At 33.1% G+C, this 19890-nt stretch overlaps 1 protein-coding gene across 1 annotated transcript in view; it reads left to right on the forward strand.

Moving 5' to 3' along the window:
• The window catches only part of LOC106472114 (mitochondrial enolase superfamily member 1-like), a gene marked incomplete at its 5' end in the record, with an annotated part of 43479 nt that overhangs the window by 4615 nt on the left and 18974 nt on the right, over window positions 1–19890 (forward strand). The window contains 6 exons of the mRNA XM_022400721.1: window positions 3279–3319; window positions 5295–5326; window positions 7081–7119; window positions 8186–8268; window positions 9523–9557; window positions 10294–10381. Of these exons, the coding sequence (XP_022256429.1) occupies window positions 3279–3319; window positions 5295–5326; window positions 7081–7119; window positions 8186–8268; window positions 9523–9557; window positions 10294–10381 (318 nt within the window). The remainder of the gene's footprint in view (window positions 1–3278; window positions 3320–5294; window positions 5327–7080; window positions 7120–8185; window positions 8269–9522; window positions 9558–10293; window positions 10382–19890) is intronic.

Here is a 19890-nt window from a genome sequence, read left to right on the forward strand (position 1 = left end):
TGAAAAGATAAGAGGCTCTTATTTTATATTGTATCTTGTCAATACTAGTAATTTTGAGTTTCTAATTCGTACGAAACTATAGACTTAGTATTTTGACTTCACAAACATCTAATTTGAACAAGTGCTGCATTCAACATACCACGTGACACACAAAAATTAATGTTTATCTGTGTTTTTTTAATATTTGCTTTTAAATTATGAAATTGAGTAATATATAGTACTGAAATTTGAATTATAATCTACAGTGTGATACTAAAGTTATTGACATAAATTCATGAAATAGTAGTTCAATAAAATTTTGAATACAAGTTTCTTAATTAATTCTGAGTGGATGCAATCCATCTCAGGACAAAATTGCAACACTGAATACCAAAAAAATTAAAGAATTGTGACTTGTGGTCATTTTTCCACATGTGTATAAAAAAAACTTCAGTGTTTTACTTGGTTTTACACGTAAATTTTTTTTTTAAATTTCCAATTGTGATTTGTAGTCAATTTTAGCATGCTTTGAACAAAATCATTAGTGTTTGTGAATTTATTGATTTTTTTTTCTGTAATACAGCATTTGTAGCACTTAGGAGGAAAGTCATAATAGTTTTGACCACAATAGTGCTAATTTGGCCTCATAAATTTACTACGAGTGTAGTTTTATAGATCTTTAGCCAATCAGAGTTCTTAACTTTGGTTGCCATGGTGTGATGTAATTGCTTATATTTCAGTTTCTTGAAGTCATGGGCTACTTAGCTAAACATACCATAAAGCTCTTTTTTGTGTTCTTTGGAATGTAACACCAAAAAGGCTTCAGTTCAGCAAAGATTTGTATATATATATATATGTTCCAAACCCTTCTCTTTTTGGATATATATATATATATAGGGAGAGAGAGAATTATGAACAAAGCAATCAAAAGTTAGCTTGGTGGTATGTTGCTATAAGAAAAGATGTTTGTGAACATTTCTTACAGTTACAGTCCTGATTTTTGTTTAAAGCTTATGAAATGTATACTTTATCATTTTATACATCATATGAATTATGATGTTGAAATATGGTAGGAAAAGAAATGTTTTTATGGAACAATATGAGGTAGGCTTAGTTAAGTCATTTTAACTCACTTTTATTGAATTTAGTTTTGCCAACAAGACAGTTTTGTTTGCATTAGGTATACTTTATCATTTTATACATCATATTAATTATGATGTTGAAATATGGTAGGAAAAGAAATGTTTTTATGGAACAATATGAGGTAGGCTTATTTAAATTGTTTTAACTCACTTTTATTAAATTTAGTTTTGCCAACAAGACAGTTTTGTTTGCATTAGGTCATGTCGGCTTAAGTAACTGAATGAGCAAAGGAAACTGCAAAAAAGAAATTTGAAAAGAAACATGTAAAGGAATATAAAACATCTTTAAAATATTATTATATATATAAAATGAAACCCTCTGATGGACAGTTTTAAAAAGGTCAGCTTAATTATAAATCTGGTATAGTTGTTATTTTTATTGTATGCCAGTGATTGTAAACACTGAGAAACTACATGCATTTTTTCAATCAAAAGAAATATAAAATTTATAGTTTCCTAAAACCTTTAAAGTAATGTTGGAAGACTTAAAATCAGTGATTAAAATCTGAAGCAAAAGTAAGCATTTTTAATAAACATATTACAATAAAATCTTTTAAAAATTTCTTAGCTGCCAACTCATACAAATATCACATATGAAAATGTTATATTTGCAGAAACTACATAGACTGTAGAAGGTAATTCTAAGTGTCAAGCCATTTCATCAAGTAGGGTTTTTTTGCAAAGTAATAAAACAAACCACACAATTAGTGTGTCAAATTGACACACCTAGGTCTTGTAGAGTTTATCCTCATTCTTCATTACTCATAACTTTGTTAACTGTTTACTAAAGTTAATTTTCAAGCCAATCTATATAAGTGAAACATGTTATTATGCATTATATGTGTTATTCTGGAACATGGTACCCTTTTTAGGTTATTACACAATTCACTTGGAAAGAACGTTTAGATTACATGGTGTGTAATATTGGAACCAGAGTAATGTAGTACCTTTTTGAAGTAAGCAACATATTATTACACAATTCACTTGGAAAGAACATTTAGATTACATGGTGTGTGATATTGGAACCAGAGTAATGTAGTACCTTTTTGAAGTAAGCAACATATTATTACACAATTCACTTGGAAAGAACGTTTAGATTACATGGTGTGTAATATTGGAACCAGAGTAATGTAGTACCTTTTTGAAGTAAGCAACATATTATACACATTTCACACAGAAAGAACGTTTAGATTACATGGTGTGTAACATTGGAACCAGAGTAATGTAGTACCTTTTTGAAGTAAGCAACATATTATACACATTTCACACAGAAAGAAGAACATAAAAATTACATGGTGTATGATGCTGGAACTAGGGTGGTGTGGTAATCTTTTGATGCAAGAAGTTATGTTGAAACTTCATAATGAGACATGAAATATTTGTAGACACTAAAAGAATACATAATTGAATTTCATGGGGTAAGAGTATGGCTTTAAGATATTTCCAGTCATGATATTTCATCCCTTTTGTTACCAGGAAGTCCCGTGGTAGGTAAGTTTATGGACTTACATAAGTAAAAATTTGGGGGTTGATTTCCCATGATGGACTGAGTTTGGATAGCTCATAGTGTAATTTTGTGCTAAAACAATAACAACTACCCTGAAATAGAAATGGTATTAGTTTCTGATGTGATACATTATCTCTACTCACATAATTAGCTATTCTCATTCAGTGCTGCCCTTTATGTGCAAACTTTTTTTTCACATGCCACAAGCCTTGAACTTCCACATACCCCACAATCAACATGGTTCAACTGCGTTTTGCATATAAATCATCATGCAACAACCCTTCACCAACAATAGTGCAACACTCCATTCTGACGCATTCGACTCCCTCTATTCGATTCTACCGAACTATCACTTCTCATTAGGCAGTGCTTTAGTCAAGATGTGTTTTGATTGTGCTCTTGTCATGCATTTCTTCTCTCTAATATTATCATATGAAGTGGAAAGATCATTTATATCTTTTACTACAGTTTTATGTTTAAAGTTTTCAGTGATAACTTACCTTAATTATTGTTTTCCAATTGAATTATTTTCCAATTTTCATCATTTTACAATGAATACCTAAGAATTAAAGATTTTGTGAGTAGATTATATTGTGTTTTATATTATTAAGTAATTAATGCTGGTTTATTTTTATTTTTTTTCTATGCAGGATCCCAAAAAATTAGTATCGACTATTGATTTCAGATACATGTAAGTATATATATATCAGATCTGTGTCTGTTATAACAATTAAATTTCCAAGTATAAAAAAAACAACTGAAGATGAAACCCTTTTATCATGCTATTTTAAAGTTGAAGGTTCCCATTGGAAGGTGCACAAGAAAAAAGTATGCAACAAACTTCTGGAAGAGGTGTGGTTTTCCTATAAATGTGCTTGTAGCTCATTTTTTAAAAATTTTACCACAGTTTACAACTGTTCTGAATATTCATATTCATGCCTAGATTTTAGGGGTGAAATTTCTGTGTAGATGGTTTTTAGTCTTAATTTTTGTTTATTTTTTAAAGAATGAAAAAACATTAAGGATGTTAAACCATTTTTTGTTTGTATTTTCATATTGGGCCACTAGATGGCAAAGCAGTTTGCATTTCTATGGTATTCCACACACACATTTACATTGACTGCACTGCTGTAAGTTAGGGTTTGAAGGACTGTGTTTTGCTACACTGACTTGCAGATATTCTTGAATCATGGAGATGACAAGATCTATCTATTTTATAAAGATACTGACTTTGTCATTATTTATATTTTCATTGATTGTGCTGCTGTTATACGGTTAGTTTAAGCACGTTTTGATTTCTAGTTTTGCTTTTTTCTGCCATTATTTTTAAACCATGAAGGTGATACACATGTAATCAATAAAGATGTGAAAAGCAAGTGGTCTTGACCGTGAAGAGGGCATATATAAAAAAAAAAACTGATTTTCTTGGACAGTGTTTTTAGACTGTGATTGTCTGAACAGTGGAAGTAAAAACATATTTCATAATAACCATATTAAAAACAAATGGCATATGTAATTATTCACAGCAAAACTAAATTAAAATGTTCAAAACTTTCAGGTGCTGATTCAACTACATGGACAATAAGCATAGTAGATTGAGTAGCAGGCCTGAAGTGCGTCTGTTAATGAATACTGTTTGTCATTTTCCATTGTTAAATATCTAAGTGATTTCTCCAAGCGAGTTGTAAATAAGTGCTCCATAAATTTCACTTCAAGGAAATACGGATCATATATGCAAGCACACTTGGTAGACACTTTAAAAACAGAATTATGTAGCACCTTAAAGAATATTTGGATGCATTTGCTAAATACTTCTATTTCAAATTAAATATAATATGTTTCTGTCATTATTATGCACAGTGTGTGTGTGTTTGTTTCTGTTTGTTTCATGAACAAATATTTATACATATTTTGTTTTTAAGAATAACAAAAATAATGTTTCCTAGGCTGCTTAAGTCAGGAGAACCTTTGGATTCTGGGTAGAAATGCCCAGGGCCAAAATTATTCATCTCACTGCACTTGGCAAGATACCCCCTTTTTTCAGTCGTGACCACTACTTTGTGCTCCCACCCCTGTGGATTATGGCTAAATTATAGAAGCCACTGGCATTTTTATAAATTAGTTACCATTAATTTTGGAATGTGAGCTAGTAACTGGCTCAACTCTCTAGATTTTTGTGTGAGTGTCATGGTGCACTGCTTATTGGAGTTTATAATAAAAGTCAATAGCTGCCACAGTTCGAGTGAAGGTGCCATTAGAAAAAGAGCCTCTGAACCTTCAGCAGTTGGTTACATAAGTGTCCTAAAAGTCCAGATGACTTATTCAGGTGACAATCCTTTGTGGATAATGTGCTGAAGAAATGAAAGATTTTTATGAGTTTAAAGTTTTAGTGCAAACAGGAGAATTGCATTCATTGTTAAAAAGATAAAAAAATGACCTATTACTCAAGAAAACATAATTGGTTTTATTTAATGCAATATTTTGTTATTACGTCTTCATTGGGGAAATATGGGTGATGTGTACCCTCTTACCCACAAAATAATGTATTAGGTTTAAATATTTTGTCATTATAAAAATACTTAAGGTAAATATCTGAAGCATATAATATATATATATATATATATAATGGAAACTAACTGATAAGCTGATGTTTGACCATATTTTAGGTCAGATCTACTAACAAAAGAAGAAGCGATAGGTAAGTATATTCTGTCATACAAGTAACGATATAAACTAATTTATCAAACTACCTAACCATCGAGGGACTATCAGACAAAGGTACCCACATCCTTGCTTAAGCTTCATTTTTTATTTCTTAAAACTGTAATGAAAATGGTTTCTGTTGTGATGCTTGTTGTTGTAAAACTGAGTAGTTTGATGTTAAGAATGATTATGGACTTTAAAAGTCTTGGAAGCACTGAATCCTCTGGATGATTCTCCATCACCCATTGTCTCTCATCCAAAGGAATCAGTGTTTCCAATGCTGTTGAAGTCCATAATCACTCTTATCTTCTTGTGAGTAATTTCATTTATCTTTTAATATTATAGTTTTTACATGCATTAAAATTGAGTTTACTAATGTTCTCTGATACCCTCACATCTACATTTATTTGTTATAACACAGGATCAGAGGCAAAGTAGTATTTTTTTGGTGGAAGGACAAGGAACAAGAGATTCCAGTATTTGTTTTTGAAGGTGATGCGTATGATGTTGTAATGTCCGGAATCTGCCAAATATGCAGTATATATGATGGTAAATTATTTCAGTTGGGAGTAATGAGCAGTCAGAGATACACAGGGTATGGAAGTGGCTGCATCACCTTACCAGCAACAGTCACACACATGAATTGATTATCTATTTTTTTCTTTCTGATTCTGAAATAAAATTATATGATATTACATTATTGGCTATTTGAGGTTGCAGACTTTGTTTTTGATATTCTGATCTGCCACAAGGCTACTACTGCTACTATCCTTATCAGCACCAAATCAATTTTTGAGTACCATCACAGCTTTTTTTGAGTTTGATAAATGGATTTTCTTCAACAAAGTCTGTCAAAACGTTCAGTGTAGTCGCATTCACAGAGGCTGCACAGCTTCCAATTCAAACACATCAGAACCTTTCAGGTAATCAAGGGAATAATGGTGACTGATGATGAAATTCTGAAGAATACAAAAGTTCCAGTCGTGGTCATAAGGGCTTGGAGCTATCTGCCAAAAATGTGTTGAACCCTGATCTGAAAAACAAGTGCAATATCAGCCCAAAAAAGAAGGTTCATATAACAGACCCGCGGGTTACACAACAAAAAAGTACTGTCTTAAACCTTGTAATTTTTGCTGTGATATGGCCAGTCATAACCTGGTCAGTTTGTATCTGATTTGAAAACTAAAATGTGATATTCATCTCTCATCATAAGCTATCACCTATATAAATTTCAAAAATTGGATATATTCCAGATTTTTACATCTGATCCCTGCCATCTTGATGCCTCTGGTTGGGGGGAGAGATTTTGTGTTAAAAAAAAGAAGTAAAATTTCACTTTGTTTCACTAATTTGTACGTGTGATCAGGTTAATTAAGTGTTATAATAGAACCATACTAAATAATATACAGTACATTTTCCTTGAATATACAGAGACTGGTAAAAAAATATATATATACATGATAAGGGGAGGTCAACATTTTAGCCAAATGACATTTGTTATGATCTGAAATATGATATTAATTTTTATGTATGTGAATTTATAATGGAACATTTATTATTGGAAAAATCAATAAGTAATTTACGTTAGACTAAACCACAACAGTTACCAACTTAATGTTCTGGCAGTTTTGAATAATTCACTATGATTTTGGAAAACCTGATCTGTATTTCATTATTTGTGTGTTTATTTTGTGTTGTTATTGATAAACATGTCTCTTCCTTATTAGCTGATGTTTACAAATTTTTCAGAAATTTTAGGAAGAAATGAGCCATTAAAAATGTTAAATGGTAAGTATTCTATTTTGAATTACAGTTATAAAGGAAAGAATATTGAATGCTCAATTTTTAAAAACCATTGAACAGTCAAAAGGAAAATGAATATCAGATCATAGATAATGTATTGTTAAAGTGATGTTATGGGAAAAAAGTTTTTGGTTTCGTTTTTGTTACTGATATGAAGAGCAATATTTAATAGAGATTTTGGATAACTAAGAAACTTTCCATTTCAAATAATCCAAACAAAAATATTACATTTCTTTTCAAATTTTCATGTTAAACTTGAATTTGGTATCATAGCACTTAAAAGCATTATTGTTCTTAACTTTATTTTATGTAAGGTTGAAACTGTACTTTTTTTTACAATCTATATTGTACACACAAATTTAGTTAGATCCCTTTCAGTTGGCTTGACTATGTATGCTCATTTTACACTGTTGTATTTTAAGCTTATTCTTAATTGGTTAAAGAGTTCTAATCCAAATATGTAATGATATAAATTAAGATTTTTTTGGAGTGTGTCCGAGCTAAAATTTGTGCTTCTCCATTTAAACACTACTAAAAGGCCTGGCATGGCCAGGCGATTAGGACGCTTGACTCGTAATCTGAGGGTCATGGGTTCGAATCCCCGTTACACCAAACATGCTTGTCCTTTCAGCCATGGGGGCCTTATAATGTGACGGTCAATCCCACTATTCGTTGGTAAAAGAGTAGCCCATAAGTTGGCAGTGGGTGGTGATGACTAGCTGCTTTCCCTCTAGTCTTACACTGCTAAATTAGGGATGGCTAGTGCAGACAGCCCTCATGTAGCTTTGCACGAAATTCAAAACAAATCAAACCAAACCACTACTAAAAACATCATGTTTTATAAGTTTAACATAACAGCAAATGTACAACGTTTCGACAAGGTTTTGTCATGTTTTATTGTGAACATTATGATTCACCAACTGCACTTAGACTGAAAATGTAAAATTTCAGACATTGGGTATATGTTTATAAATCATTTAATTTAGATCACATTCATATTCCATTGTTTAGAAGTTTATTTTGTTTTGATCCATATTTATTAATTTTTCAGAACATAAAGTTTTGCAGTCAGGAATTCGAGCTTACACAACTGGTTTTGGATGGATTGGATTTGATGACAATAAGATTCGTAAGGTAAGTCTACTAAAAGCTACAATAAATAGTTTAATATGCATTTGGATGTTGAGCATTGGAAATTTTATACCAATGTTCATGATGTCCTATTTGGCAAGTTTTGAATACGCCAGTTGAAGTTCCAGTGTCTTCAGAGATATAAAAAAATACTCATATAGTAAGTTGTATCATAAAGAAAACATATCGTTATTGAGGTATTAAAGTCTTGTAAAGTTTGCTAACATTCCTTCCATTTAACAGTCTAATTTCAGACATATTTTGCATTTTTTTGAGGTATGGTATTGATAAGTAAAGCAACTGGTTTTCTCTGTATGTTATAGTAAACTTGTTGAACCAGTATAGATAATTTTGTTGGAATTGACCCATCATTGATATTAGGCTTCAATGTGATTTTAATTTTTTTTTATATTCTGCTGGTAGGTGAGGAACGAAAATGTTGTATAACTAAACAATTTATAAAAATTAAATGTAGTTAGTATTGAAATAGAGATATATGAAACCAGCAGCATGTTTACACTAACTGTTACTGAGCAGTATTTCTTAATAAACAACAGAAAATATCAAGATTAGTGTCAGTGTACATAAATGCTCTTTTGTTGTTGCATATATATATATGTAAGAAGAAAAAGTGCCCATTCCCTAAAACACACAGCTGTCACAGTTATGTTTGTGCCAAAAATTCCTCAGAGAGCACGGGTTTGTCCGGTGGTAAAGCTCTGGATTTCAGCACTGGCAGGTTGGGTTCGAATTTGTGGGATACCAAAAATATTTCCAGCACTTTAAGCTGTAGGTGCCTTAGAAGAATGACAGTCAAACCCTTAGAGTGGGCGGTAGGGTGTTGCTGACTGGCTGCCTTCCCTCTGCTCAGTTGTTCAAAATTATGGATGACAGCAGACAACCTTAATAGCCATAAATATAACAGAAAAACAAACTTCCTCAACACATATTCCACTCAGTTTTGTTAAGTACACTCTTGTTGTATGTAAAGCTTTAGTTTTAGAACCTTGCAAAAAAGAAAAGCATGGTTCATAGACTAGTGTTGAAATCAGTTTTCTATAGCCTTCCAAGTCTCAACCAAAATTATACATTTATATTTTAAAGTATTTATGTGTATATAACGTATACTCACATGTAACAGATTCGTCTTCTTAGTCTGCTTGTGTTTTTGTTTTTTATCTGATCATTAAGTTTTAGAATGTATTTTGATATTGTCATATATTTCTTTAATTGAATTTTGTTTTTTCTAATTTCCAGCTGTGTAAAGAAAATCTAAGTGCAGGTTTTACTAGGTAGGTTACATAACTATCTCGAATCTTAACTAGTATTTTATGTTGTACTTACTTATTTAAAACAGTGAAACTTTTCTATTCTTGCTTGTAACATTGCATTGGTTTGCTTGTTTAACAGATATTTGACAGGTTGTCTATTGGCTATTACTGTGTTGAGTGTGAAGTAATCTCCATGAAGATGCAGTCTCTGATAGCTGTAACTTCATTTTTTTTTCGTTTTTCTTTAGTTGTCACTTTAGAGTTGAAGCTACATCTATCATGATCATTTTAGATTCAAAATGAGATTATGATTAATATTTTAAATATGACTTCCTGATTGTTTCATTCAAAACATTTCAAACAATGTCAGGTAATTATGGTTGATAATATTGTTAACAACAAGAATATCCAACTGATGAAGCAGTGAATTGTAATCTTTATAAATATGAATGTAAGAAAAGTATATTTAATTAGCTAGAGCCATTACTGATAAAAGTTGAATTCTAGTTTGGCTTGTTTTGATCAAAAATTAATACTAATTATGGAGTAAAATCTGTGATTAGCATAACTGCAAAAACTGACAGGAGAATCTTGTACTCATTGTTGCATATTGTTTGCTGTTACAAAGTGTAAGCTTTTTAATAGAGGGATTTACTATGGTAATATGTTGCTTCAAGAGATAAACAACATTGGTTAATACTAGTTATGGATATGAAGGTATAATAATTTATAACAAGTTTTTTTTTTTTATTTCAAGCTTCAAGTTGAAGGTAGGTTCAGATCTAGAGCAGGACAAAAGGAGATTAGGCTTAGTCAGGGAAGAAATTGGACCTGAAAATAAATTGGTAAGTTTTAACTGTATGTGTTCTTATAATAATTTGATTTTGACAAATTAATGTGTTTTAGCACAGTATTAAATGTTTGGTGTAAAGAATCATCATGATTTTGAGACCTTTTAAATTTATAGCATCCCTGTGAGATATTTTTATAAAACTTGTTACATTGAGATGGAATTTAGACTTTCTTATAACTAATACGTTAGATCTTAATAATCAAATGAAATCTGAATTTAATATTGTATAAAGATTTTTTAGTAGTTGTTTATTTCATATAGCAGAAGATACTATTTTCCAATTTTTGTAAACCTGTTTTTTTGGATAATTATTAGGGAATGATTAAAAGATATTTCTAACTTGTAAATTATAGTTCATTGTTGAATATCTAGAAGTTTTATTAATTTCCATAATCTGTAACAATTTGAAATAGTTAACACTGTCAACAGCATCAGTCAATTTGACCAACCTTGCATTGTAATGTTTAAAATAATTCTGAATTTACTTAATGTGTCTTCTTGAAATTTGGTGAGCTTTTAATATACTTTATAATTCCAATATGGTACATTACCTCCGTTCACATAGTGCTGCCCTTTATATGGAAATATTTTTTGGCACTCCCACTCATCAACAGTTAGCGTGGTTCCACTGGGAGTCCCTGTCACTTTCCAGTTCCAAGCTGCTAGGGTGGTGGACAGTGGAAGTATCCTCCTGAATGTGATCTTATGCAAATAACTAAATGTACAACTACATTCAGTTGAGAGTAGAGCAGTGGTGTTCTGCTGATGTAGATGATGGTGATTGTTCATTCATATGCACCATTTCTTTCTGGTGGTTTACAAAGATTGATGCTGCGCTCGGCTTCTGTGACTCTCCTGAGGGTGAGGTTGCATATCATTTATAAGGGCAGTACTCTTCCGTGCGGTGGTAACTGGAAGTTAGAGATGCACTCCAATGCTGTACAGTCTTGTCCAAGGGGACAAGATTGCACATGTACATTAATAATGAAAATGCTCCATCTCTGTACAGTGGACTTTGAGGGTTGATGTAGCGCCCAGTTTCCGTGACTATCCGGAGGAGTGCAGTTGCATATAATTTTAGGAGCAAACCACTTCTGTGCTCCAATGCTATAAGGTCTTATCTGAGGAGATGATGTTGCTTTGGGGTTTATCCGTCACATTGCAGTTTCACTCCTTTGATTGATTTTCACTGGTTTTGGATGTTGAGCAGGACCAATCAACCTGTGCTTTCTTTTCTGCCTAAACTCGGAGTGATAGTTTGGTAGAGGGAGCCACATATATCAGGAGATTGTGTCACACTTCTATTGGTGAAGGGTTGTTACATGACAATTTGCATGCGAGATGCAGTGGAACCACGATAATTGTAGGTAAGTGGGAGTGCAAGGCTTGTGGCATGAAAAAAAATGTTTGCATATAGAGGGCAACAAGAACAGCTATATATGTGAGAAGAGGAAAGAACCGATCAGAAATACATTTTCAGTGTAGGGAAATGATGACATCTGTTATATAGGAAAAAAACAAATTTTTTAATAAAATATTCCTACGAAAGATTTGTATGTAATTATGAAGCCTTTACTGAGTTAATTTTAATGAAAAGTGATTTGCATGTTTGAAGCAAGTAGAAATTTTTGAGGAAATTTCATCAATTGCTTCAATAGTTATGGATATTTAAAAGTACTTTAGAATTACTTAGAATAAAAACTTTAAGATAGGAGACGCCTGTGTTACGAAATAAGCCTTGAGAAATTAATAAACAAGAACTAGGTTAGACATTCAGAAGTAAATAGCACAACACGTGCACAAGCCTGAGAGGCGAGCCTGGGAAATCAGTGACCAAGGGTCAATAGCAGAGTTAGTAACAGCTATTGCATCATAACCAGGAAGTGAACACCAATACATGTGACAGTTTGATGAAGTGTTGGCCTCGCTTTCTTAGCACTATAGAAGCTACAGAAAAGTTTATATTTAGTGAATCATCTCAATGCTTTGAAGCAGTATTAGTTACAATACATGGGTGTAACAGCACAAGTGAATAGGCGGCCGGCTAACACCATTTATCTATGACCAATAACTTGAGAGTTTTGGTTTAGGTTCTGGATTAGCCCGGGAATTGCCCTAAAGCATCCAATAGGAGCACAGGACTACTTGTGAGTGATGCTGTGTCCTATTTGGTAGGGTCACACTAACACTAAGAATGAGAGTTTAAAAACCCATGTCAGAGACTGAAAAATCAGTTCTCCGGACAGCAAAGAAGCTCTCCAGCAGTTCTCTCTAAGAAGAAAAATGAAGCTGAAATTCTCCAATGTGGCTACAGCCTCCAAAATTCCAACTCTACAGTAAGTATATTCTCTCTCTCTTAATCAGCTAGTGCAAGAAGCATTAAAGTTTTTACCAGTAATGTTTTTGATGATTTGTATGTTAATAGTTTAACAACAAGCAACTGATTTTAATAAATATTATTTTGAGTATTTACTGTTGGTCTGAGACTCCTATTCTTTAGTGTAACTGTAAACTCCTCGAGTTAGCGACTTGTGGCTCCACTCGTCACGACAAATCCTCCAATAAATAAATTTGGTGTAAAGGTTGGTTTTAATCGAAACTCTAACAATTAAGCTCACCTGAGCGCTAACCTTTACAGCTGGCGCAGTCGACAGGATTTTTGGAGTAGCTAACGACAGGTTGGTTAGAGTAAAGAAAAACGGAAAGTAAGAAAGTCAGTCGAAGTACTATGAGTAGTGTAAGTTAGAAATAAGTTAGAATTAAGTAGTTATGGCTACTGCTGGTGTAGATACGACTACAGTGGAGGGTTGTATATGTCCTAGAGTCGATAGAAGGGCTGACGTTAACCATGAAGCCGCAGCGGAACAACCCGCACAAATAGGGCCCCGTGGCGCAACACACTTAACAAGTGCCATACCACTGTATCACGGTAATACAGATGAGGATGTTGAAAGCTTTATCGACACCTTAGACGAAGCAGCTAGAATATCAGGCTGGACTGATGCCCAGAAAGCTGATATATTACTTTTAAGAACAGCAGGAGGAGCTAAACGTTACATTAGAGCTTATGGCGAGCTTTGTGAAACAACAGACTATCAATACTTAGTGCGTAAGCTACTAGACGGGTATAGGACGCGAGAAACTACCAATGTAATTTTAACAGAAATGCGTAACCTATATCAACAATATGGCGAATCGGTCCGAGTTTTTGGACATAAGCTACAAGAGTTAGGTAATAGATTGCGCAAGGCTTATGCACATCCAAGTGCGGATATGTTGCAAGATACTCTAAAATCTGAGTACGAACGAGGGCTATACAGTAATGCAGCTAGAGGACATGTAAATGAAGCAAATACCCCGCAAGCAACTTTACTAGATCTAATTAAAGTAGCCACTCGAGAAGAGCTACGAGAAAAGCAGATCTATAAGCCTAAATATTCTGCTATAAATGCAGTTAACAACTCTAGCAAGGCTAATCTGTCTAATACACAGAGTAAGCCCGATGGCTTCCAGTTCTTTAACTGTGGTAAAGTTGGGCATAAGGCAAGAAACTGCTTTCAAAAGCAGAAAAGAAACGAGCAGACAGTGTGCTATAACTGTGGCATCACAGGTCACATGGCACGAGATTGCCGACGCCCAAGAAAGGCTGAAAATGGAAAAGCCCCAAAGGCTGGAGCTTACAGAAAAAGGCTTGCCGATAATAACGGTAGACCTACCTTCGCTACAGGTCCAAAAAACGTAATCCCCGCCGGGATTACAGAGCGAAAGTAGAGGTAGTTCCGGCAGTATGGGATAAACGATCGAGTGTTCATAATATTAATGAAGTATCACCAATAGTTAAAGTAGAAGGTATAACATGTCGGTTATTGGTTGATACGGGTGCTCGATCGTCTCTACTAAGTTCTGAACTAGTAGACAGAAATCTGACACTATTAGATAATGCTTGGAAAGAAGTTTCCAGAAGTATTTTAACATCTATAACAGGACACCCTGTTAAAACGTTAGGTAGATATAATATGCAAGTAAAAGTAGGAAACCTAGAGCCAAATCACTCATTTTACATCTGTAAGCAGATAGACTTAGACACAGATGGTATTATAGGGCAAGATTTCTTAAGAACTTACGACACTGAAATACCTCTTACCCAAAGTAAGCTACGCATAGAAACAGAGGTCTTAAGTTTTGAAGGACTTGAACCTTCAAACTTATATGCGACAGTTGCGACACATGATACCTTCATGCTGACTAACGCTCAGACGCCTAACACTAGCACTAGTGAGGCTAAGGATCAACTGTCAAAAAACGAAAGCACTGACTTCTTATTAAAGTGTAGTGACACATGACAAAGTCGGAGGAGTAAGAATAAGAAGTGTCTTAAAGAAAGTTCTAAAAGAAAGCCAGAGAATAGGACTACGCAGAAAAACGCTAAACCTAGCAGAAGTCATAAAGATAAGGTGAGTGATACTACAATAAGGCAGAATAAGTTAATAAATAAGCTTTTAAAACAGGAAAATAATAATTCAAACCCCTCAGATGACTCTACACTTATGCCTAACATAAGCAACAGAGCATCCCAACAGTGTTTGAAAGAACAAGTTCCTGTAAGGTTAATTAAAATAACTGAAGTACCTGCGAGAAGTCAATTCATAATTGAAGCTAAAGTAAATGACTTTAAGTATAACGAAGAAGTGCTAGTTGAGCCTATCGAAATAGAAGAAACAGGAGTTTATATAGCTGCTAGTGTTAGTAAAGTGTCTAGGAGAGACACAGTGCCAGTAAAAGTATTAAATATAAACAAAGAAAAAGTAATACTACCTAAGAACATAGTAGTAGGTAAGGCTAGCAGTAGAGAACAGTTAGCTGTGGTAGGACAGCATAACTCTAATAATGTTAATAAACGGACACAAAAAGTAAGCTAGACTGGGATTCTATCTTAGGAAATATAAAACGAAAACATAAACAAAGTTTGATAAATTTGTTAGAAGAATATTGAGATATATTTGTAGGAGAAAATGACCCTAACGGTTGTACAAACAAAGTTAAACATAAGATAGTGTTAAACAATAATCAACCTATAGCACAGAGACTTTATAGAGTGCCCGAAAAACACGGTTGAATTAAAAGAATGTGTAAAAGATATGCTTGAACAAGGTGTAATAGAGGACAGTAGTAGTCCCTATGCACCTCCAGTTGTATTAGTTCCTAAAAAGGACATAAAACTAAGGTTCTGTGTGGATTTTCGTAAAGTAAACGGAGTAACAGTCAAAGACATTTACCCGTTACCTGATATCCAAGAAACCTTAGATAGGTTAGGTAAAAGTAAATACTTTTCATCTATGGATTTGCAGAGTGGATATTGGCAAGTAGAAATAGAAGAAGAAGATAAAGATAAAACCGCCTTCGTATTACCTTCAGGTAAATACCAGTTTAACAGAATGCCTTTCGGCTTATGCAATGCCCCTTCAACATTCCAGAGATTAATGGATGTTGTATTATCAGGCTTGCAAGATTCCAAATGTTTCTGTTACTTAGACGATGTTATAGTGTTCGCTGCAAGTTTTGAAGAACACTTAGAAAGTTTAAGACATGTATTTGATAGATTAAGAAAAGCAAACTTAAAGCTTAAACCAAATAAATGTCAGTTTTTGAAAAAATGAAGTAGAATACTTGGGTCATACAGTGATCGCAGATGGTGTAAAACCAGACCCTAAAAAATTAGAAGTCTGTAGAAATTACCCAGTACCTAAATCCATAAAAGATATTCGTGCATTTTTAGGACTTGTAGGGTTCTATAGAAGATTTATACCACATTTTGCTTTATTAGCAAAACCTCTAACGGGGTTAACTAAGAAAGAAATAAAATTTCAGTGGACGGATAAAAGACAGGAAGCATTCGAAAAACTGAGAGAAGCTTTATTAAAAGCACCAATCCTAAGCTACCCAGATTTTAGTAAAGAATTCATATTAACAGATGCTTCAGGTTTCTCTATAGGTGCAGTATTATCACAGTTAGACGAAAATGGTAAAGAACACTCTATAGCTTATCAAAGTAGACAGTTAGGAAAAGCCGAAATAAACTACTCAGTTACAGAACAAGAGTGCTTGGCTGTAGTACATGGAATTAAAACTTTTCGTTGCTATTTATATGGCCGAAAGTTTATCATTATTACAGATCATGCACCTTTAAAATGGTTAATGACATTAAAAGACCCTTCTTTTAGATTAGCTAGATGGTCTTTACTATTACAGGATTATGACTTTGAAATAATACATAGACCAGGTAAAAAACATTCTAATGTAGATGCTCTAAGCAGAATCAGAGTAGAAAATAACGAAACTGTAGAAAAACAAACAGTCAATCAGATAAAAGAAGTACAATCCGAACATGAAAATGACTTAGAAGTAATTTGGGACTTAGATCATATAATTAGTGAACAAAAGAAAGATCCAGAAATAAGTAACTTACACAGTAAAGTAACACAAGGAGATGAAACAGAATACATGTTAGATTCGGATATTTTATGTAGAAAAGTTAAGGACGGTAGGACTTTACAAATAGTCGTACCAGTTAAGCTAAGAACGAAAGTCATGAAGACTTACCATGACACACCTTTTGCAGCACACTTAGCTTTCGCTAAGACGTATAGTAGAATAAGCAGAAGGTTCTTTTGGTTAAACATGCGAAAAGACATTAAAGAATACTGCAAGTCTTGTCTAGAATTCCAGAGATGAAAAACTATTCCCCATTTAAGAAATGCACCCTTACAAAGAATGCCGACTTTAACTACACCTTTTCAACTAGTTGCTACGGATATACTAGGCCACTTTCCTACATCCTATGCAGGAAACAAATACGTGTTAGTAGTCGCGGACTACTTAACTAGGTTTCCGGAGGCTGTATGCTTGCCTGATCAGAAAGCAGAAACGATAGCTAAAGCTTTCGTAAATCACATAGTAGCTAGACATGGTATACCCCAATATCTATTAACAGATAGAGGTAGTAACTTCATTTCTAAGTTAATGAAGGAAGTTTGTGAATTACTAGGTATAAATAAAATCGAAACCACAGCTTATCATCCAGCTGCTAATGGTTTAATAGAAAGATTTAATAGAACCTTGTTAGATATGATCTATCAATATTGTGAGAAGGATCAGAAAACTTGGGATGAGCAGATCCCCTTGTTATTGTTAGCCTATAGAAGTGCTGAGAACGAGTCAACTCTGGAAAGTCCCTTCTTTCTATTGCATGGTAGAGATGTTATCTTACCTATGCAAGAAATATTGGCTCCTAAGAAAAATAGTCATGCAATAGCTTATGACTATAAGGCAGAATTACTACAGAGAATGCAAGTAGCATTTGAATTAGCTAACAAACATCTAACTAAAGCTGCCGAAAGTAGAGAAAAACAAGTAAATAAAAAAGCACAGGTCAGTGATATAAAGTTAGGAGATAAGGTGTTATTATATACCCCAATAGTTAAAAAAGGAAACACTAAAAAGTTAGCAAAGTTATGGAAAGGTCCTTTTAGAGTCTTGAAACAAACGAGTCCAGTTAATTATGAAATTCAAGAAATCTATGGAAAGAACAAACAGTTAGTACATGCAAACAGGTTAAAGAAAGTAAAGGATTATAAGCCTTATCAGTATGAATGTGTAGAACTAGAAACTAGACAAACAGAACAAGATAAGGATATTCAGGAAGAAGCTGAGAATTTATATGAGTTTGATTCTTCTTAATATGACAAAAAAGAAATAATAGACTCAGAACCAGAAATACCGAGAGTGGAAAGAGAAGATAACGTAATACTAGGTAATAAGTTAATAACAACAGAAGATACACCAGTTATTACTACTAACAATGAGGATAGTAATCAAATAACTGAGGATAATATCCCTAGTACCTCATTAACGACACAAGCTGATATAGTGACCCACGAGTATAATCTCAGGTCAAGAGGTCTTATACCAACCCAACCAGAAGTAACGCATACTAAGCAAAAGAAACGAGTACGATTCAATTCAAAAGTAGTCGTACATAAGTCTAAAAATAACTTAAATACAGTTAACGCTGTATCATACGAAGCTAGTGTTATTAATGCATTTAATAACATAATAGACCACTTGAAAAACTGTAAATAATGAAAGTAAAATAAAATATATATATACTTATACTTGTTATATGTTTATTTGTTTAAATGTTAAATGTTTTATAGGTGATTAATAGTGTTATTTAGTAAATATATCTTTAGAATTCTTATGCTGTTGCTGATAAAAACTGGAACTGGACAGAATGTGAGTATTGTACCAGTTGAAAACAAGGTAGGTGTAATCTTTCTTGAAGAAGGTAATTTTATATTATCTGGTGATAAATGGATAATTGTGGAAGATATACCATTTCCACAATATGTTAGGTTACTGATAAGATTACAAGAAGAGTTGGTATTGTTTGAAAGATCGTTGAATGTGAAAACTCGTGTTAGTTTTAGTGAAGAAGGTTCAGCAAATGTGACATCATATCACATGAGAAATCAAGGAACGGCTATCTTACAGTTAGCTAGGATATTACAGGAAGGATTAATTGATAATTACAAGACCTTAATTAAACAATATCATGACGAAATAGGTGAACTATTACTAGAACTACAAGATATTAAGAATAGTGTATCTATATCCGACAGAACTAGACAAAGACGAGGACTAATAAATGCAGGTGGAAGAATTCTAAAATTTCTATTTGGAACAGCAACCACTGACGATTTACAAGACTTAAATAAAAAGGTAGAACAACAAAGACAGGTTTCTAAAGAAATGATTCATTTAATAGGAGAACAAGCAACTATAGTGAATTTGTTAAATCAAACACTTGAACTGCATGACCAAGAAATCAGAAAGGTATCTAAAGCTTTAATAAATATTACTAATGCGTTAATACACACGAAAATAAAACAAACTGAGTTACATAAAGCAGGAATAGAAATGTTAGTTTTTAACACTAGAATTCAGAATAACCTACAACAGTTATCTTTTACTGTAGCGAGTAGTAGAACGGAGTTAGCTAAGTTAATACAAGCATTGTATGTAGCTGCAGATAAAAAGCTAAGCTCTTATTTTTTACCACCAAGTAAGCTAGAAAGAGTACTAGACGAAATTGAAAGGAGATTACCTCCACATTTACAATTTATAATACCCACTCACAGTGACCAAATTTATATGTATTATACATGGGCTGACGTAAAAACAGCCACGGTTAAAGATACTCTAAGGATGTTTATAGAAATACCATTAAAAGCAACTGACAGAATGTTTAAATTATATAAGATTATATCTTCACCGATAGCAATAAATCATTCATTAGCTTTAACTATAGAAAACTATAAACGATACATTGCTGTCTCGAGTGATCAACATACATATGTTGAAATGACAGAAGAAGACATGTTAAATTGTATAGACGGACCTATCAGAGTTTGTGATCCTAACTCAGGTATGTATTCAATACCT

Source organism: Limulus polyphemus, unplaced genomic scaffold (genome assembly GCF_000517525.1).
Source record: "Limulus polyphemus unplaced genomic scaffold, Limulus_polyphemus-2.1.2 Scaffold5095, whole genome shotgun sequence".
In the NCBI taxonomy this organism is placed as follows: Eukaryota; Metazoa; Arthropoda; class Merostomata; order Xiphosura; family Limulidae; genus Limulus; species Limulus polyphemus.